At 38.3% G+C, this 22,260-nt stretch overlaps 1 protein-coding gene across 1 annotated transcript in view; it reads left to right on the forward strand.

The window, feature by feature from the left end:
- The first annotated feature begins 758 nt into the window (after positions 1 to 758).
- The window catches only part of SPAG17 (sperm associated antigen 17), a 79,943-nt gene continuing 58,441 nt past the window's right edge, over positions 759 to 22,260 (forward strand). Inside the window, exons 1-5 of the mRNA XM_085524254.1 lie at positions 759 to 901; positions 7,387 to 7,527; positions 7,819 to 7,878; positions 20,038 to 20,166; positions 21,907 to 22,111. Of these exons, the coding sequence (XP_085380380.1) occupies positions 797 to 901; positions 7,387 to 7,527; positions 7,819 to 7,878; positions 20,038 to 20,166; positions 21,907 to 22,111 (640 nt within the window). The 5' untranslated portion in view covers positions 759 to 796. The remainder of the gene's footprint in view (positions 902 to 7,386; positions 7,528 to 7,818; positions 7,879 to 20,037; positions 20,167 to 21,906; positions 22,112 to 22,260) is intronic.

Raw genomic sequence — 22,260 nt, forward strand, 5'->3', positions numbered from 1 at the left:
TGAAGACAACGATGATACAAGACCGATATCTTATGCCTCTTATAAACTTAATAGTTTTCTACTGCATGTGATTAGAAGGTATTTTATAAAGAACATACATGAGGTCAGTATCACCCTAGAATACAATACAGAATACAGCAGTAATGGGCTGCACAGCACGGCTTTAAGGCTCCTGCAAAATTAAAAGAGAAGATTTGGAAGCTCCAAGCAATGCTGGTCGGTACAGCAGGCTGGGGGGAAGGGCACCATGTGGTTTGGGATATTTTCACCAAATGTTAAATCACACAGAATATTTCACTCGTCTCCACTGTGAGATCACGACATGACTCCTCTGTAATGAATTCTTTATCTTGGCAGCTATCCTGTTTTCTCCCAACCGTGCCTCCCTCTCCCCTCTCGGGTCCTTGTGCCGGCACATCTGGCAGCGCTCAGCCAGTGATTTTGGCCTGGGATATCCACACCTGTGCCCAGGGGCTCAGCACAACCCAAGGGGTTCAGGGGGCCGAATTCCCCCTTCAGCTTCATCGCACGCACCCAAATCCATGCCCTGTTCTTAGGCACAAAATAGCGGCTGGAGGCACAGCACCTCAGTTCTATAACCTACAGCACCACGAAAGGCCCCACCGCACCCTCGAGCCCATCAGCAGGCAGCACAGTCCTATAGGGTCCTATAGGCAGCACAGTCCTATAGGGCTTGAAGCGCTGTTAGCCCGGTTGCCGCAGCGACGGGGCGGCTGCACACGCGGAAACCGGTCGTCGGGGCGACGCGTGAGGTCTGCCCGCTGCCGGCACCGCCATGGCCCCCAAACGGGCTAAAACCGGCGGGGCGGCCGCCCCCTCCTCCGCTGGGACTGCAGGGAAGAACTGGGAGGCTGCGCTGGTGTCCGCCCCGTTGGAGGAGGTGAAGGCGGGGGGCGACCTGGCGCTGGACGGGGCGAGGGGGGCTGCGGGTCGTACGGGGGCTCCCCGTGTCCACCTCCGGAAGCGGCCCCCGGCTGGGCCCGCTCTCCTATGCCCGGGTCGGACGCCAAGTTTCGACTCGGAGTGAACTTTTTATAAACTGCTGAACAACGGGGTTTGGTGGAGGTGCTGACACAGCATTAACTCCCGCGTTGAAAATGGGAGGCTGTAATTTTCCTGCGTGAGCGTGAGCGGCTAAATGACACTTTCCCCCCGTCCCCCCACCCCCCTTCTGCTTTTTAACAGCATGTGAGGCGTATTTAGGTTTCCAGGTTCTATGTAAGCAATGTCATACTAATAAATCTTGACTTGCAAGGAAGAACTTTGGTTTCAAAATAGCGCGGCAGTTTTGCAAACAATAATATTTCTCTAGCGTGTGTTTATCCAGCACCACTTACTGCAAGTGAGACAAATGACTTCCACAAACCCCTTGTTTGGGGGGTTCCTGTTGTGCCTCATTTGAAGACTTGGGGTATTTTTTGTTGTATGGATTTAGCCAGATAAAATCAAGTGTTTGCAGTAAGTGCTGCTATCTGAGTCTGTTGCTAAAGAAGTGTACGTTATCAGAAGTGCTTGAGCCCTTTCTTGCTGTCAAATCCCATCCTTACTCCAGGAGAACATCCCCGAAAGCCTGAGAAAAGGGGGAGGTTCCCTCTGTACCCTTCTCACCTCCTGGTTGTTTTCCTGGGCTTTGCTAGCAAGGTGCCAATTAGTGAAACTTTGTTTTTATGGTGGTGTTTATTGTGGCTGTGGATATCGTCCAGTGAATTCGCTGAACAAAGTGCTCTGTTTGTTCTACTGCTTCTATCTGTAGTTTATTACATTTGCTGAATATAAACCCGTTATAGCGAAGTATTTTTAAAGGTAGGAAATAAATGCTCAAAATTTAGGAAATACCAGAATTAGGATTATTCAGGACCACACACTGAGGCAGATGGAAAGAAATGCTGGGTGTATTCACTGAATTGAGTCAGAGTCCTGTTGGAAGAAAGTATGTTATTACCTAATTAAGGATTATTGTAATGCCTCAACCCAAGGGAGCTTAATTAAGATTCCTTAATTCTGGTACTGTCCGTGTGTTTTATGTTCCAGTTAAACTAATTCCATTTTCTCTCTCTTGCTGCTGGCAGGCTGAGCCTTGGGGTCAACTTGAACTCAAGCTCCTGTGGTGCTGGGCAACTGCTAAAACTCCCTATTGGAGAGCAATTCTTACTCAGTTCTGATTATCCTGGGCAGAGGCAGATGTAGTACTTAGCTGTCAGATGCTCTTCAGAGCTCAGAGTTCATGATTCCTGGACATGGGTCGACTTAATGTAAATGACTGTGCTTTGTGAAAGCATACCTTTGACATATATAAGCCGGTGCTGCTAAATGTTTGTTTCTTCCTCTTAAACATGGAAAAAAACTGATTTTCTTACTTAATGACATTATGTTCAGTTGTTTTTGTTTTTGATTTTTTTAAATGAAGGGATAAAAATGATCTTCTAATCAAACCTCATTCAGCAAACAGTCTAAGCTCAGTATCCTCTTCTCCCCCTGCCCTCCTCAGCAACCTTACAGAATATAGCATTTAAATTCAAATGCATAAAGGTCAGAAACTGAAAGCAGCCTTTTCTAGAAAGTGTTGAGCTATTTTAATTATAGGTGTCATCAACCACACTGTGCAAAATAATTTCTTATGTCATATGTGATATAGTGTATGGAGCTGAAAATATTTGGGAGATGACAGGAACTCCTACCAATTAAATACATTTCCCTCCTGGTAAATCATGTATAATGAATTTTAAAATCTTTTATCAATTTAGAGAATATTCTTTCCTCTTAGTGGAGTCAGAGGGAATTTAGTAGAACTGGTTTTATATTGTACCAGATAAGCTAAGCAATGAAATTCCACATTTTGATGTGTGTTTATGACTTACTTACAATATTTTATTAGCCTGATCTTATGAAAAGGAGTCATTTCACATGTGGTGTTAACATGGAGTGTTATGGAGGGTATGCTAACCAAAATATGATTTAACTGGTATTTACTAACCAAATAATGGCTTTTTCTTAAACACACTGTGAAAACTGGCAAACAGACAACATAAAAACATGTACAGAGGAAATATGGATTTTGCAGAGCCTCATGTGGTAGTTTATATAAGTCTTTTGTTTCTAACATACTCTGAAGAAAAACTTGGAGCTACAAGTTGGATTTGTCTTCATATATTTATCAAGATAATTTGATTAGGTTAATTGCAAAATTAAATCACAAAATATAAACTAAGATGCTCAGGTTTACATTTTTCATGCTTTAAGTAGGTATGGAGCTGTATTTGCTAGATGAAAAGTGAATTCTGAGCAAATACAGCTCTGATATATTCTATGTCCTTATTAGGTGCTATAACTGATAGCAACTGGAAGCCACATTCTGCTCTGATTTCCCACCTGTACTGTTTCTCTCATTTTATTGGCATTTTAAGGCCTGAAAATTGAGCTGTATTTAGACCTCACAAAACCATTGCAAACATTCTGAATAGGATGGCTCAACTTTTGATCTCTGTTCATTCTGCTCGCTCTTTGGAGAGAAACTAAATGTTCAGCTGAATTGTGTTGCTCTGTAACTAGCAATCAAGCAGCAAAAGCCAGAACTCCTAAAATCAGAATCCGGTAGTAACCTGGGTATGTGCCAGTAAGCAGGTAATGAAAGCAGACTTGAAGGTATCTTAACACTGTTTAAGACGTGCCTTGCGCATCTCTGCATTAGGGCTGCAAAATTGCTGATGAGACGCTTTTTCCACTAATTCCTGCTTTATTTACTGTTTTCAGTGGTGAAAACAAAAAACGCTAAAGGTGATGTCTTCCCAAGTGTTTGTAAATCACTAATCTCACTGTTTCTAGGGCTTTACTTAAAAATGAGGAGTTTAAAGAACTCTCGCCTCTCGATGCTCGAATATTTGGAGTTTTAAGTTTTCAAATGTTCCCCTTTAGCAATTAGAGTTACATTCAAAATTATGGTGTAAAGAAATGAACCTACTAGTTGTGGCCCTTTGGGGGAGCAAAAACGCACACACACAAAAAAAAGAAGAAACACCATTTTAAACGCCACAAGAATAAATGGCAATGAAAACTGCCAGATACAGACAAGACAACTGTTTGATGCTTTTTCTAGCAAAAGAAACCTGGAAACCAGTACTGCAAGTGTAGGCAGTGTATCTGATTTGTTCACACCTCTTTTCTAAAGCTGCTGCTCCTCTTCTGTGTCTAGGAGATGAAGCAGAGAGCACAAGACGTGTTTAAAGTGGAAAGAAAGCTGCTTGTGTGGAGTTCTGTGAGTTAGGTGGATCTTGCTGGAACTGGAGCCTTTTCTGCAGAAGGACATACAAGTTTCCCCTACAGATCATCATTTCTGAGAGATTTTGACTTGTTGATGAGTCTTGACATGGTCAAGTGTTTTGAAATGAGGGACATGGAGTCGTTTGTGACAATGATTGTAACTGAGTGTCTTCCAGTTAGAATGATCCTACCCGTAACTGGAACTTATCTCAAATTGCATAGAAGATATTTGGTTACCAATGTCACATTTCCCATTATTATTATCATTCAGTTTTAAACCAGTGCTGTTGATTCTCTGGGTTGTCTGCTATCTCTGTTTCACTCATCTCCACTGACAGCTGTGCTTCTGCTGTTCCCCTAGTGGCAGCCTCCCCAGACTGTGCTTTTCCTCTACTTACTGCATGATTTTCTCTATCTTACATTTAAGGCTGGGAACCTCATTTGAGGTAACCCTGGGGTCATTATTCTATGCTCCCTCAGATCCATTTTTAGGTCTCTCTTCTACAATAACATCTGAAAGAACTGAACTGAGTAGATCAGCAGTTGTATATTGAGGGAGAAAATGTTTTAAAAGTAACCATATACATTTTATTACTTTTCCTTCTCAGTTTTATGTTGTGATTGTAGGTGGTGAGCTGTAGAAGCAGGGTCTGTTTCTTCTCTATCCTTTCAGAGCCTTGAACATTAAGGGTACTGTTACAATATTGATAATGTAAGGACAATGTTGCAAAAAATAATAAATTCTAAGGTCAGAAGAAAGGCAGTCAGATGAACACCTTAAGCTATGTACTAATGCTGCATGTTCTCTGTTCTCATTGACCTCAGTTGCCATTACGAACATTCCGCTTTACTGGAAAATGAACCTCGGGGGCTTCAGAATCAGTCAGTGTAGAAATAGATGGCACGCTGTTAGTGACTGGGAATTCTGCATCATTATTCCCTGTTCGAGTCTGTGTAGCTATTCCTGGTATTTATCCAGCTCCTATTCCCAGGTGTTGTGTCTTTTGTATAACGGGAGTGTATTTCTGATTCATGTTCCAGGTAAAGAGCTGTTCTGTGGAGAAGCTCTAGCAGCTTGTTTCTTTGAAGCAGAAAATGGAGAGGAAAAGAGATGAGAATAGTGTCAGGGTGATTCACCTTTTGGTGAATCCCTGAAAATGTTTTGTTTGGGTAAATCTGAAGTTTTTGGGGGTAATTCATTTTCACAAGCTGGACTTATCCTGATATTTTGCATTGGTGCTATGTGCCACCTCAATAGAAATCAGGAAATGTTTATCCTTTGCTTCAGATGCCTCCCCAAGAAATGGAGAAGTGTTGCAAAGAAAAAAGTCCAATTACTCACACATAAGCCAAGTGGCTGGGAGAAAATATTAGAGGTGCTAGGAATTGGACAAGGAATCTAAGACCTAAGAAAGCTGGCAATGAAGTCAGGTCATGAAGCTGGAGACTAACTGCACAGGGAGATTGTGGAGAAGATGGTGTTAGGGATGCAAATACAGGATGTGAGAAGGATTTGGGGAAGTTGTGGGCTAAGGGTGCAAATGTCAAGAAGAGTCAGAGCTATGAGGGAGACAGGTTTTACAGACGTCACTGTTACAGGGTAATGTTAGTTCTAAACAGATGTAATTTCTGGGCACCAAGGTACCATTTTGTTTTAAGGAGAAAGAGAGGACTGTTTGTGCTGTTGGCCTGTCTCTGCAACACTGCACTTAATTCCCCTCTTGGCAGCCTACACTAAGGAGAACCATCTTGGTGATCAGTTGCTCCATTAGCTCACCTCACATCTGGATGGTCCTTCTCAAGGCTCCAACATTGCTCATGATGCTGGCACAAGAGGGTCATTCAGTCACAACAGTTTGTACTTCTGGAAGCCTAGAATATAATGCATTTGCACACAAGTATCGACATCCAAATACTCTCTGTTCAAAGAAGGCAGCTGTACAATGACAAATTTAACTTTAATTCAGATTAGGTGCAACTTCTTTACATGTTTCATTGGTAATGTTGAAATATTTAGTTTATTCATATAACCAGAGCTATCTTGACAACTTTAGGCAGGGTGAGCTATCAGTATTCCCCAGCTCTATAGAAAGGGGAAAAAGGAGTTGAGTGGACCTAGCTCAGTCCCCACATGGACCATTGATGGAGAGCTGAGCTGCCAGCAGTGCTGCAGCTGTTGCCACTTCTCCAGTGAGCAGTGTCACCACTACAGGGTGGCTGGACACATTTCTTTATTGCAAAGCTTTAGGGTAGACTTTTTTTTATTCAGGCATGAGAAAGAACAAATGAAGAATAGTGTTGTAAAACTGGGAAAAGAGTTGTTGCAGATGTGCAATTGAATATATATGATATGGTGCATCTTGAAGTGTGGAGAGCACAACTGCTAGATGTGTTTCTGGTTCAGGTGCCACCAGTTCAAGTGTCACCGATGCTGATGAAGAAGACTGGAGAGAGCTATAGATGTGTTGGAGGTGGCCACTCACTTTCTGAAAGGGATTCTAGTAGGTTAGAGTAAAATAAGTGGATAAGGTTTGCTTGAAGTGACCCATTTGGACAAAATGTATCTTCATTCAAAATACTTAGAGGGGAAAAAAATGTAAGAATAATGAATAGGCAGACCCTCATAAGACATTCAAACAATGCTACAATTTTTAGACAATAGTATCCAATCAGTTTCTCTTTTCTAGGATGAGTAAAGTGGATTCTTTTCATTTTTCTAGAGCAAATAGTTAATGCTAAAGGTATAAATACATACGTTTAAATTCTATTTCCTTTTTGATTACCAGACTCTCCAATCTACAAATGGCTTGCAGAAGTTATTTCACCTTTGTGCAATGCCAGTGCAGCATCTGCCTGTAAGGTGTTTTAGTATTATTGGGCTCCTGCTTTTTCCACAGCATAATGCTGCCACCTGATGGCAGAAATAACTGGAACAAACCAGTATGTGCTTTTGCAGGTTTTACACTTCACTGTAGCATGTTTCATATGGTAATGGATATGCGTTAAAGAGAGTAATTATCTCTGCATGCTTACTCATTGAAAAGCTGCAGAAGAGCTTTATTGTGTGCTCATGTTCTAATGCATTAAATATTTTATTTTGGAAAGTAGGATGACTGGAAGCCTAGCGTCACTTTTGTGGTGGGAGCCAGAATTGAAGATGAAATTCACACAAAGGCATTGTGCCTTGCTGTGCAGGTGCCACAGCGGAAGCTCTTCAGTGCGGTAACACATGAAGATATCTTTAGACAGGTATTCCAAGAAAGGAACTTTTAATAACATACCAAATCCTAATTGAATTACTCTGGAAATTTTAAAGGTTATACTACTTCATAGGAGTTAAAAATGGAAGCAGAGAAGCTTACTATGAGAGTTGATTTGCTACCTGTAAGTGTTAAAGTCTTCTTCAGACTTTTCTTCAAGGTGCTCATCAAAGCTTCCTCCTTAAGGAACTTGAAGTTGATTTAAAATAGGCAATAAGAAGTAAAATAATTTGTTTAAAATTAAGATCTGATCACAACAGAATGCTTTATTTCCTTGCAGATCTCAGAATGTGGTAGTCAAAAGGGGAAAAAGGTTAAGGATGTGCCAATGTTCTATGAGGTAAGTTAAAACATATATTGCAAAGTCAGCCCTCTTACGCTGAGTTAATTACAGCTGTGCAACTATGTTACGCATACGAGAGTAAATGCAATTCTACTGAATATGTCTGGCATAATCATTCAACTTTGTTTAGATATTTAACTGCTTTCTTTCTCTGATACCAGCATATTTCTGTTAGACTGCTAATTAGGTGAAAATCGAGATAACTGTTTAGAGATGTTAGTTTTATTAAGAATATGTTACTTGGTCTTATTTTGATGGTAAAAATTACAGAAAAATATTGGACTCTGCTCTCCCAGATGCTCGCAGTAATTTAGAGACTTATACCTTCATTTATTGGTGTGCAAGCCCATAAACGAAACACCAGCTCTGTGTGCTAGTATCCATTATAATCACAGTTTGATGTTAAATTCTAACCTGATTCGTCAAGTGGGGTATGTCACTGGGGTTGGGATTCATGCTTAGTACAAAGAGGACTTCCTTCTCCCTAACTTGTTAATGTTTTACGTACAGCTTGTGAGAGGTTATAAAATTCTGTGATTAATTAGAAGATTGTTTAAAATTTTCTCAGGTAGAGTTTTATGGCCCTACAGACCTGGAACATAAAGATTTTTGGATCCCTCTAAAAAGATCTTGCTTGCATTTTAGTTCTGAAATGACTAATAAACTTTTTATATGTCTCGGGTTTTGGTGGACTTTATAACGGGTCTTTTTAGTTGCAGTCTGTTTTTCAGTAATGCCAGACTACTATCTGAACAAGTCCCTTTGGAATTATTTACCACTGACATGACCGTGAATTTTATGCAATTAACCCTCTTCGTTTAGGACCAGCCTCCCAGGCAAACCCACCCTTATATTACCTGGGATGTAAAACCCCTTCAGTTCAACTGAAGGAAAGATTTTAAAGTCTTGTTCTAAGCTGAAGCTTTGTGTGATACCTGTATTTAATTACTAAGAGCAATTTTCCTTGTGAAGTGGATACTTATTAAATTCCAGCTGTCAGTGCTGTGTCTCATTAGCTACTTACTTTATTCCTCAAAGACATTTTTTTCCTCCCTTCCTTTAACAGAGAATATAAAATGCCTGTTCTGACCTTTTGCTTGGACTCAGTTTCCTTTCTGGCTGTAGCAAATTAGAAGATTGATCATGTTGCCATGAGCGTTAAGATCCTGCGTCTCAGGGCAGAAATTAGCTCCTCAATGTGTACTTCAAGTCCACGTACAGTCTGTGCATTCAAAACTTTTGCTGCACAAAACACAGGATTCAACATGCTTGAGGAATATGCACATTCTGCAGGTGCACATTCATTTCTGGTGATATGGTAAATGAAATTACTAAACCATTAATGATCTTTGAATATATGAAGTACACATGTGAGTGAATTCGAGACTGATGACTGATGCGTATTAACATGGCTGTTAATGGTATTAACAACAATATTGTTACCTGTGCCATTGCTCTTGCAAATTGTGTCTACTCAGATGTTGGGTGTTTTAATGAGTTCCAGCGTAGCGATCAGCAATGCCTGCTTCAGGTCAAGAAGCATTAACAAACTCTTGTGTTGGTGTATTGCAAGCTAGATATATATCACAGAAAAGCACATTCCTTTTGTCTATTCTAGATTATTTCCCTTCAGGGCTTTTAACAAACATCTTAGTGTGTTTGGTTTCATAAAACTCTTATTGTACAAACTGAACAGGTTAATAGCAGTGCTTATGAATGTATAGCTAAAAGATTTCCAAATCCAGGCAAATTCAGTGTCTAACTGCTTTTCTGCCTCTGAAGCGACTTGAGGAGGAGTAGGAGCCCTGATTTATGACTTATTGCTATTTCCAGCACTTAATTAATGATGTTAGGCTAATTATCTCATAAAGATGCCATATTATTTTTTTAATGGAAGAAAAAGAACATTAAATTTTCAGTAAAATGTTAACAGATTTCATACAGTGTCTGGTTTATTTATCATAGACCAATTTTCTAACAGACAAGACCTAAAGCTATATTTTGAATAAAATATATGTAATATATATATGCAAGCTATGTATCTTCTATTGTTTATGTACCTGATTGTTTTGTAAGTTTTCTGTTAGGAAATAATGAGAAGGGTTCTTGTCACATACACAGATGGGAATAAGCTGGAGGTGGAGAGTAGTATAATGGTGAGAAAAGATTTTAAAAGAAGATGGAACTTTATGCAGCCCCTCAGTGTGAGAAGACTGGAAGTAGATAGCAGGGTTGCTGCAAATAAACAACTGAATAATGAACGTGACCATGAGAGGGAGGGGTGTGGGAGTGTGAGAGATGTGAAACAGTGTTGTAGTTCTTTCAGACAAGCTCAGATGCCTGAGATAAAGGATCATAGGAAGATGAAGTAGGCACAAGTGGTAGAGATGAGAGCAGTTTTGTGTGGATGTACATCACAGTATGCTGCCCTCACAATGTGCCCTTGTTCTGGTGAAACCTTGTAACAGCAAGCATTCTTTCATACACTGTTTGGACTTATCTCCAGGACATGCTAGCCTGGGGATCCTATGAAGCCAAAAAGACTGGATTGCAGTTAAAAGTGTACGTCTTTATTCCACTACATATAAAGAATTAATACAGTAACTCTGATTTCTCACAGCAGAATTACTGGCTCCTAGCTACCTCTATCAAATTGGAAAATATCATCTAATCAGGGGCCAAACCCAAATTCTAGCCTGTTTTTATGCCAGAATGCTGTGCAACTGAAGCAAAATAAGTCATCTGTGTTTCAGCTGTTAATTGCTGATTAATTAGCTAACTTTACTGATGTCTTTGGGGGATGATGGGAGGCAGCGTGAACAGCACAGAATGCATTCACAAAATCCTCAGTAGACTTATGATTCCTTAAGGACAGGTATAAGTGAATGGAAGATGGAAAATCTCTTAGGCATGAAGCAGTCTCTTAGGCAAAGGTAATTTCATCTTCTGCTTGAAAAAGACGTGGGTTATACTGCCCTTTCTGCAGAAAAGGTGAACATAAGCCATGAGAAGGGGCTGTTAAAGCCATGAGAAGGGGCTGTTAAAAAGTGGAATAAAATCTGTGATAGCAGCAAATCCATAGGTTTCAGGGACTGAGAGGAGAAAATATGTTTAGAGTAGGCATTTGAAACAGAAGGGAAAGGATTAATGGACTATTTGGGCTTTGGACCTCAAATGCAGTGGAAGCGTTTGGAGTAGTTGAAATGTAAGTTTCCTGTAAATTATTATTTTTTTTCCTTCCTATACACTATCTTTTATGATACCTTTTTTTTCTCCCCTCCATCTTTCCTTCCCCTGATAGACACGGGACTTTGAAAGGAAGATTTTCCTTCTCTATTCGTCACTAGTAAAAGATTCAAAGCTCTGTGTGTTCTTGTCAGAAAACCTGAGAACTGCTGGATAGTTAGAAGCATAGTATTTTAGGTTTACACTTTTCTGGTTTATACTACTGTAGCTCGTAAGAACATTTAAAACCAATCAAGAATCTATTATAACTTAATTTCTTTCAGGGAAAACGTTTCCTGATAAAAGTTACTTCTAGTTTCAGTGTAAACGCATGTTTCAGTGCATAAAAGTCATGCTTACTAGATCAAAGGAAATCTTGCAATTAATCTTCTCAATGTAAAAAATCTGAAATTCAGTTCAAATTGTCCCTAATTTTTCTCTTTCTTTAACAATGTGTAATAGACTCCTTCATGTTTTTCAGTTCTTCAGCAATTTCTGTGAATCTTTGTATTGAACACAACTAATTTTATTTCATTGTGGAGCTAATGGTTTTGATGAATACTTATCAAATACAAATGTAACATAATCCATGTAATCCTATTTGATATATCATTGTATATGAGTCTGAAGTTTGTAGAAGTTGTCTTAGGCATTGCACCAAGAACAAATTTTAAATCAAACGGTTCACCATTGACCAATGAGTCCTTCCCATAGTTACCATTTTTCAGGTTCTCTGTCTTGTAAATTTGGTTTGCTTTCTTTGTTCTAAGATGCATCTCTTGTAATTTGCAAAGTCAAATCATATTGCTTTCTCATGTTATGCTGACTGTGTTAACCAGACAACTTCGTATGAATGAGTTTTTCACTACATTATTTGTAATTCCTATCTTTATTGTGTCTTCCAGAAATCCTATCACTGAAGACTTCGTCTTTTCCTGAATAATTTGCAGTATTTTAAATAGAATAATCTTAATATGTTGATAATAATTATTTTGGAAGTTAGTCCCAAGTTTTGTAGAACCAAAGCTGAATGTTGTATTATGTAGTATGTAACCTGCGCGTCACTTACAGGAACTGTTAATATTTAAACAGAAGAGAGTATACTGATTACAAGAAAAGAATATATTGATCATAAATTTTTATCATTGGCTGAACACAGAAACTGTTCTGCACAGCAAATGATTCTCGTACAAAACCTGACTTTTATAGTACCTTGTTCCTTACAGAGGAGTATCAACTCAGATACATCACACTTCAGGACTGATAGAAGCAGAGAATGTGCCAGTTCTATAGTTTGAGTGAAGATACATAACAGCCAACCCATATTGACAGACATAGACAGACATACAGATATTTACCTAATTGTGCAGTTTCATAAAACAACCCAAAGAGACCCCCAGATCAAACCTTCTACTGAGAAGCATAGTATGCACTGTTTTCCTGTCAAAATCTAGTTAAATTGAATGTTTGCACGTAAATCTTAATTAGTGCATGTTTTGTACAGCTAATTTTTGAGGACTAAAAGGTTATTGATTAGAAACAGAATCTTGCCTTACTTTAAAATTATTTATAGGGTGCATGTTTTTTGTTTAGGTTTTTGTTTTTTGTTGTTTCTTTTTCCCCTAAGTCTGTGCTGTCAGAATCCTTGGGAATTTGTGTAATGTTAACAGTACTTCTTGCCCTAGTAACATCAGGATCGAAAGGATCCTTGAATTTTCCAGGTGTAAGTGAAGCAGATTTCTGTCCTATCACTTCTAACTCAGGATACGTTACCTGAAATATTAAGATCTCCTGTAGGACAGCAAAAATTGAACAAGTTGAAATGGAACAAACTGAATGAATTCTGGCAGAAAATGGTGGATTTAAACCAGTCTTACTTCAGGCATTTCTGTGGATTATTTTTTTGCTGGGAGTGTGTGGAATATAGATTTTTGTGGTAAGGGTTGCTGCTGGTGAGACTATTTAAAGTAACTGTTGGTGATATCACAGTGTCCACAATAAAGAAAAGGTCCATTTTGGAAGGGAATTTAGCACGTAATTCCTGGAATAGGTGCTATTATTGTATTTTGAAAGTTTTCATATGTGCATATATATGTGTTTGTGTGTGTGTGTGCGGATGTGCATGAATAGTCAAAGCTGTCTTCTTGTAATACTCCCTTACCTCAATGGCATGAATTGCATTCAGGAATTCAAAACAATTTTTGTGTTTTCTCTTCAGTTGGTCCTAAATACCTCATGCCTTTCTATGTTTTTTCTCATTATGCCTGTTCTTTTCTGCTATCTGTTTCTACCAATACTTTCACTGAAGAAGAAGGGAGGGGGGGAAAGAAAGTTAAAAAATAAAACAACAGGGGCACTAGGAACAAGGGTATGCATTTACACTGATTTATATTGCCTAAAGGATATTACAGTAAATCTATTGTGTAGAAAATCTGAGCTACTGGTTTTATTGTGTTGTTTTAATTCTTGCTGCATAAAGTTGATATATACAATGCTTTTTAACTTGGATATTACATCAGATTAATAACTTGATGTGGAAACAAAACTCTAAATGTCGCAGACATAATACATGTGACTAGGAGTATTTTTACCCAAGAAGGCATAAGCTCCTGTGAGTTTTGTGGTATCTGGTGGAGAGCAAAGATTGATTAATCACCAGGATGTATGTGTTGCTGGAGAAACAAGTTTCAGAAATAACACAAGCAAGGAAGTAAGTACTGTTAGGTATCTCATTTGATTTCTTGAAGAAACGTATGATCAAAAGTGGATTGTTTTTGTGGAAGTGTATATTTTGACAAAACACCATTAGAAAGGTTAAGATCAAGAGCAGGCTTTCTTGAAAGTAGAGATAGTCATTCTAAAATCTAACCTTCAAAGTCTTCACATTTGAAGATGAATGTGATTAGAATTTATTTTGTGCTGAAGTTAGAATTTGCTTTCTTTCCACTGTAGAACAAAAATTACATTGAAAAGTGATTGTAAAATGGAATAGTTCAAGAGCCAGAACTTTTCGCACACATCACTGTTTTGTTGAGAATGTTTGATAGTAAAAATCACTTTAACAGTCATGCTGACTCATCAGAAGGAGAGTTTAATTTTAATTTTGAAGGCCAATACAGAGCAAAACAAATACTGCAGTCTTAAACGGTGTAATACAATAAAACTGTTCTCAGGTGAGTGTTTATCAAGTGCAATTGTGTGAATGAGAGTGAAAAGAATTTTATTGCAGGTGCACTTTGTCTTTATACACTGTAGGTAAACATGCTCAAGAGATAATTGGGAGTTTTCATTAAATGAAGATGCCTTTTATAGAGGTGCTAGGGCCAGGGAAAGGTAGAGAACTTTAGGTCCTGCTGTAGGTACTAGCTGCTCAGTGGTTTTCAGCTCACCTGTTGCCAAGCATGTACAAGGTAAATTCCAACATGCATGCAACTTGGTATACATTTTTTTGGTGTTTCCATGCAGGTTTTGTTGAAATATGTGTGTAACTAATCAAATAGCAATGTCTGTAGCAATGTCATCCTTGAACTCGTAGAAACCCTCTGGAAAAGGAAGTGCTGTTCTTGTTTTGTTGCCTTCAAAATATCAGGTGACTATAAGGGGCTTATTAAGGGTCATGTTTCTCAGGTAGATTTAATAACCACAGAATCAGATGTCACTGAAGGAAAAAAAGAAGTGTCTAAGGCCCACTACACATATGGAGCACAGTAGAAAGGTGCTTCTGAGGATTTTTGTGGTGCCAAGCCTTGTGGTCCCAAGGCCATTGGGACTTCCTGTCTTATTGGGTTCTCTCCCTTGCCAGATGCACTATCAGAGTAACCTGATTTCAGCTCTGTAAAGTTCAGGGTGTGAATCCATTTGGCTGAAGTTACTATAAAGCATGTGCTTCTCAGAAACACAAAATATTCTGCTCCTCATCAAGATTTGTTGAGTGCATTTGTTCCTTTGAAATGTAAATGTTTTGAGATTTGATCATTGCAATATATCCCTTCTTCTGAAAACAGATCACAGCAGTCTGGTATATCTTCTCTGTTTAGAGAGCTTTGATTTCTTTAGTTGTTCCTCAGGAATTACTTAAATGCCATTTCATCTGTCTCTCCCCAGTTAGTGTTAAAGCTGAACAGGTATTAAAGGGTCATATGGGAGAAGCTTTTCTTTGCATGAAGCTCATCTTTGCTGAGTTAGCAATGCTGATGATTAATCCTTTTGGTCACTGGATATTCACATCATATTTTGTAATTCCTTAGAGCAGTTAGGTTTGGTAGCAGTTAGGTGGCCAGGAAGGCACTGGAAGTATATGTCACAGATGGTTAGAGCTGTCATATGAGATCTTTAATAATGCCAAAGTTAAAAGTCATCCTAATTTTTATGTAATGTATTATCTCTTTTTTACTTAATTTGTGTTATTCAGCTGTTTGTATTTCCCTTATAACATTGGCTGCTTGTAATAGTAAGACACACACACTCTGTATGTATGTCTTAGAAAGTTCTTCTCCTGTATTGTGTAGATTAAACCTGTTAAGATATCCTGTGGAAAAGGACTTGAGGGTAATGGTGGGTGAAAAGCTTGATGCAAGCAAACACCATGTGCTTGCAGCCTGGAAGGCCAACTGTATCCTGGGCTGCATCAAAAGAGGGGTGGCCAGCAGGGAGGAGGTGATTGTCCACCTCTACTCTGCTCTTATGAGGCTCCATTTGCAATACTATGTCCAGACCTGGGACCCCCAGCACAAGAAAGAGATGGAGCTGTTGGAGAGGATCCAGAAGAGACCATGAAGATGATGAGAGGGTTGCAGCACCTCTCCTGTGAAGAAAGACAGAGGAAGCTGGGCTTGTTCAGCCTGAAGAAGAGACTCCAAGGCAGATATTTAGTACATAAATAGCATACTTATTTGCTCAGTATTGCTCAAAAGTGAAAGTATCCTAGTCTTATTTAGTAGGTTTGTTAGAAAACTAGGGCTTAGACACTGGGGGACACAGAAGGGAAGAAAAAGACTTCAAAATTGCTTTTATTAGTTTTTAAAATTCACTGGAATACATGTTGGTAGTGTCTTTACTGATTAATGAGGGTGATTCACTGGTTTGGCTTAAGGTATTCAGTCTACCTAATGGATACATAAGCTCTACGTGGAGCTCTTTTCAGATACGCACTTGATATACTGATGTACGTGATCCTTGAGCTCAGTTTGAATCGTGAGTCATTAATTCACCAGTGAAGGACAATGACTAAACAAGTAATCTTTTGACATCGTAATTGAGATGACTTTCTGAGAAGCAAAAATCAAACAAGGGGAATGGTCTGACAGTACAGGCTGAATTACCTTTTACCAAACTGCAGGTGTGATATCAAAGAAGTTTTTTCAGTGAGCACAATGCCTTCCTGGTATTCTTTGAAAATGGTGTTACAGTATGCTGTTGTAAATGAAATGGCATCTCCAGATTCAGAAATATTTAATGCTGTGCATACAAATGTCTTCTGTGAACAGAAGATTTTCAGGATGGCATGCAGCTTTCATTCTGTAGTCTGGCTTGAAAGCTTCTTACAAGGGATTCTTACAGTGCTACACTAATCTGATGGCAGATTGTTGTAAGTGAAGATTGCTTATTTTTCCTTCTTTCATCAGCTTGCTCAAAAAATACATATTTGAACTGTAAACAGCATCTTCATTGGTATATGTAATCCATATTTCTTCTTGACTCTTCTGTTAAAGATAGTTTACCAGCTTCAAACTGACTGTATCAGCTAGAAAGGGATTTGTTTTGCAAAGGAACCATTATGTTTTTGGCAGGAACTGTTATATGTGAATCTGACATATATGTGATGGCTTTAATTGTTTGTTTCAAGAATAGGAGGGAAGATGGGGTGATAGAAAGTTTATCTTGCATGTAGGATAACTACAGCAACTAGTTGCAAGTGAAGCTTGCCACTTCCAAGTATTGACAAAGTTGTGAAAATTGGTAATTCGGTATATCAATTAAGTGCTTTTTTGATTATGATGTAGTAGCCACAGTAGATCTGAAAAGGCTATACTGAAAAGGAGGCAATTTAAAAGATGGAGGCTCAGACTTTAAATGCTTTTCAAACATTTAAAATCTGCCTCCAATCTTAATGACATCAGTATATGCCAGTGGTATTGTATCACCTACAAGCATGCATGAAATGTTTGAGTGGCTTGAAATACATGCCCTTTGCACCAGGCAGCTAAGTCTCTGCATGGTTCATACTGCCACCATATGGGATCAAATACTGCATCACTGCAGCCTTTCTGCACTTCACAAAAGTGACTCCTGCTGTGTGAGGAATGCTAAGTTTCCTCTTCCTTTAAAGGAAAAGAGGCTCTACCTAACTGGATTTGTCTGTCCAAGTTTCCATGGTTTCTTACATAAGGAAAAGGTCATCATTGGCAGGATGAAGTATAGTCAATCTGAAATGAATCCACCTCATAGTATCCCAGAAGATTCTTTCTGTACTCTTCCCAAGTCTTTGTCTTCAGCTTTTTGTTATTGAGGCTCTGTGAATTCTTAGTTGTTTATGCCAGGTGCCTGAATAATTCACAGGGCCACAAATAAAGAAAATGTGTGTGTGTGTAATAAATTCTTTTATCTACTCTGTGTGAATTGATCTATGTTCTATCTTTAAACTAGCAGTGGTGAAGGACTGTTTTTTATTTTTACTTAGTCATGCTGCAGATTTCACATTGCTATATGAAAAACTGATTGCTTTCTTTTTATTGCCAAATTTTGGTTACTTATTTTACCTTTGTCTTATTTGACCTCACTCCACAGTAGTAGAATGTACTCCTGTGAAAGAGAGTTTGTCTATACCCTTCTAACACTTCACATAAAAATCGGCATTCCCAGTTGCTGGAACTTTTTAGAATTGTCCAAACTCTATAATGAGCTGGACACGTCTCTTAATTTCTACATTATCTGTCTACAAAATAGGAAAAGTCATGATGCATTACATCTAACTGATAAAGTGCTTTCAGCTTCTCAGGAGGAATGGATTGTAAGAGTCTATGCATTCCTTCCTTCTTTCATGAACAATAAATCAGCAACTGCCATCAGGCTGGGTTACTATATATACTTTTCAGGAATCCTTCCAGAATCCCTCCATTTCCTCTCCATCGTGCATCAAGAAATGTGCATCTCATGCAGATTAGGCAGTTGAGAAGCATGTCTTTGCATAAGCTGTTAACACCATTTATGCAAAAAAAAAGAAAAAAAAAAGTATGCATTCTTTTTTCTTTAAGGGAAATTAATGTGATATTTCTAGCAAGAGCTAGAAATCTTTCTTTCAGAGCTTATGTTTTCTCTAGATAGCTCTAAGTTATGCTTTTTTTGTTGGAATGGCTTGAAGCTTTTAGGGTGAGTAGAGTCTGTGAATTTTTTTAAGTCTGCTCTTAACATGTCATTGGTTTTCTGCCATGACTCTGAAGTCATTAGGAATCTTTCCAGAAGCCTTCTATGGTTGGTTTCTTGAGATGGTGACCAGCTATTCTTACTCAGGCTACAAAAGATGTAAAACAAAACTGAGCTTTACTATTATGTATTTTCTTAGGTGTGTGATAAGGAGATTACCGGATTTATTAGTGTTGGAGTGGGAGGAGTATTTGGTGGTGGGAGGTTATAAATATTTTGTTTTGTTTCCCTGTTATGTGATCCAGAAAAATCTAAGTTATACCAGATTTTCTCCCTCCTGTTTCATTTTCATTTGTATGAAACAGTCATTTGGCCTATAATAGTCTGAATTCCATTCTGGCTTTGTTTTATTCAAACAAGCGTTTTTAATGGCTATACTTACTTACCCAGGTTTTACTTGAAAAGTGAAAAGTTCTAAGCTGGGTAAGAAACTGAAAGCTCAAAGCTAATGATGTTGTTTGCATTAGACAAGACACAGTTCAATGAGATGCAGTGTGCAACTTCATTGTCTGAATGTTAGCAAGCAAAATTGACACCATATGTGCCCAACTGTAATTGCTCCAAGAGGGGAAAAGAGAAACATGTCAGAACATTTGAGTAACACCTAATTCAGCCCACGGTTATAAATAATGCTGATGGCTGCTTAAAAACAAAAGTAGGAAAATATTATGGTTATATTATTCCTCAGCAGCGCTTCCTACATAGGTGAACTTTATTACAGAGACAACACAAGTGAAAAGAAACGTATAACAACTTTTTATGATATTTTTATGTTATTTTATTTTTTTCGCAGTAAATAAAGTGGTTATGAGGCTCCAAGGAAAACAGCCCAGATGTTAGTGTGTTGTACAGAATTTAGTGGAAACAAGCTGTAAAAAACATAGTCATAAAACAGCCTGTCAATGCCACACATCTGAACAATGCAGCTGTATGTTCCCGCTGCTGTCATCACCTTAAGAAAACTCAATAGCCTTATTTCACCCCAATTAGGCTGCATACCAGCAGAATCAGCATTACACAGGGAGGGGGCATTTTTTCACCAGGACAGACCCTCTCAAATTCCCTTCAAGATGTCTGTATCTTTCATTCAAGGCCAATGCCTCAGACACTAGTCACTTTGTAAATAGCATTCAAAATAATACCCTCTGATTTGGTGTCTGTTAAATACGTATTAATTTATAATAAGTAGTTGCTTAATATTGCTCCTTTGTTTTTTAAAATATATATGTATATAATTTACAGTGAAAACTGTGTGTCTGTTGACCCTTACATAAATTGTAGACATTTTCTCCCATCTGCTATGTTACAGCATTTATAACTTCATTTGAGGTTTTCAAAAATAAAGAATAGCTATGTATCATGTAGATTTGTTGGTTTTTTGGGTTTTTTTTGAACGTGTGGCCATTTTGAACCACACCTTGTGAAGTAACACCCCATCATTTCTGCGTGTGAAATAAGTCAAATGCAATATTAAAACCTTGCAAGTAATAGTTATTTTTTTCTCTGCAGGTAGTAGAAGCAGCCAAAGCCATTTTGGATAGCGGAGAAGAAATTCCTGTAACACTAACTGGAAAGCTATTGAAATTTCAACTGCTTTGCATTAAACAGGATGATCTTCAGAGAAGGGAGTCTGAAAAGGTACTGCAGTATGCATTAGGGAGATTTCTTATTTAACTTTATGAAGCTGTTTGAATTCAGGAACTGTTTGCATGAATTCAGCTTTCTCCTCATGCTTAACTTCCTGTAAATATGACTGGGAAAAAAAAAGTAAACAGAAATGTATTTAGGTTTTTGGAAGAAGCTCCCAATTACTCAAATGCAGTTGAGATAGGGAAAAGAACTCTTTGCTTGATGAAAAAGTAGTAATTCACTATCTCAGGAACAAGAGATGATGGAGCTAGGAACTATGTATCATCACTGTCCTTTTCCAGAGTTCCCTGAACTGGCTTCCACATGCCTTCTAGGGCTGTCACTACTAGCTCTAAGACTGCCTTAGTCAGCCTGCCTAAGTGTTCTATAGCAGGAATTTCAGCAGGCTTGCAAAGAATCACTGTGACGTTGAGAGGAAAGGGAAAAGGCTCTCAAAAGAGGCTCTTACTTCCTGAAGTAGAAAGGACAACTAGTGCTCCTTGTGGGAATCTTGACAAATTCTAATATATTTTCTGCTTTCTCGAGGCTTAATTACATAAAATTATTCTGGTGCTATAAATTAAGCTGATTGTAGCACTGTGGTCTGATGATTGTGTCATCTGTTTTGATGTGCTAATCAGCTAAGAATTCAAAGTCATAATATCAAAACCTTCCAGTTGAAATGTCCAAAGTGGAGTAAATCTGAAAGTAAATAATTAAAACTGATCAGAATCACCATACCACAGCACAAACAATTTTAAGAATCATTGAAGACATTCCTAGGTGATATAAAAAGGGATTGTGTGATGAAGGGAAGGAAGGAAGGAAAAGATCTTCAGCTCTGATTTCAGATTGAACAAAACACATCTGCTGCGGCTGGAAAGCTTGGTTCTTCATCTGGGTGTGGGAAAGACAGTTGTGTAGAATAAACTGACCTAACTAATCTGCATGGAAAGATTTTTTTCATTGACTTAATAGAACTTAAAGTGACTCAAATGGAATGCTAGCAGTGATTAAAGTTAGTATATTTTTAGTGTATTTAAAAAACTTTACAAAACTGAAATGTCATTCTTATATAGTTAGTTCACAGTTGTGATGCTGGATAGAAATATGGTGTTTTTCTTGCTCTTATAACACCTCCCTTTACCTTAATGCATTTGGATTATTTAAATTTTTTACTTGATCTGAGCTCCTTAGGTGTGTTATGTGAGGCTTTGGGTCACTACCACCATCTTTTTTCATTCTTTACTCTTAAATTACTGAGTAAACTTAAATGTTGGGGGTTTTGTTTGAAAATAATGAGAATGGCTAAGTAATATCCTGTGCGAAATGAGCACAAGGCTGTTGGTTCTTGTTTATAGTAGACAGATATTTACATCAAAGACAAAACAGCGCTGGTACTGTTTTACACCTTACTCAAGTGTTAACAGAGATGCGAATTTTGGTCTGATTTCACTTCAGGCCGGGGAAGGTTTCTGTCTGCAAGTACTGTAGTGACAGTAACTGAAGGACAGTGATTCTTCTCTCATCTTTCTACCGTGTTATTAATGTGAACTCTTAACACTGTGATTTGTTGAGAATGTAATAAACTAAATACTGTGTTTATGAAGAACAAAACAGTGTTCAAGACACCTTCACTACAACATTATAACACTGAAAAGTATTCAGATAAATAAGCGATTATACAGCACTCTGCCCTTTGTTCTTCACAAAGCCTACAATGACAACTTAGTTTCTTTATCTTGTCAGGCTGAAGAAGAACAAAAAAAGGAAATGAATGAAGGGAAAGGGAAAGGCAAACCTCCTGGCAAAGAGAAACCCCCTAGTGCCAAAACAACTGAGAAAGGAAAAAAAGGAAAAAAAGCAGAAGAAGCCCCTGCAGTGCCAGTTACTGTTAAAAAAAATAGCCAATTGAAGAAACGAGGAGAAAAGGAAGAGGAATACAAATACATTGGTATGCAAAATTGCGGATATGCCTCTGACAAACTTGCTAAAAAAATTTAAAACTAGCTTGTCATTCAGTCCTTCCTTTCTGTTCTGTGTTGAAAGGTATGTTTGGCAATGTTAAAGCATTTGAAGAGGGCACTGTGCTCTGCTTAGAAG

The sequence above is a fragment of the Coturnix japonica genome, chromosome 1 (assembly GCF_054131305.1).
Source record: "Coturnix japonica strain WE chromosome 1, WE-NBRP24, whole genome shotgun sequence".
Lineage (NCBI taxonomy): Eukaryota > Metazoa > Chordata > Aves > Galliformes > Phasianidae > Coturnix > Coturnix japonica.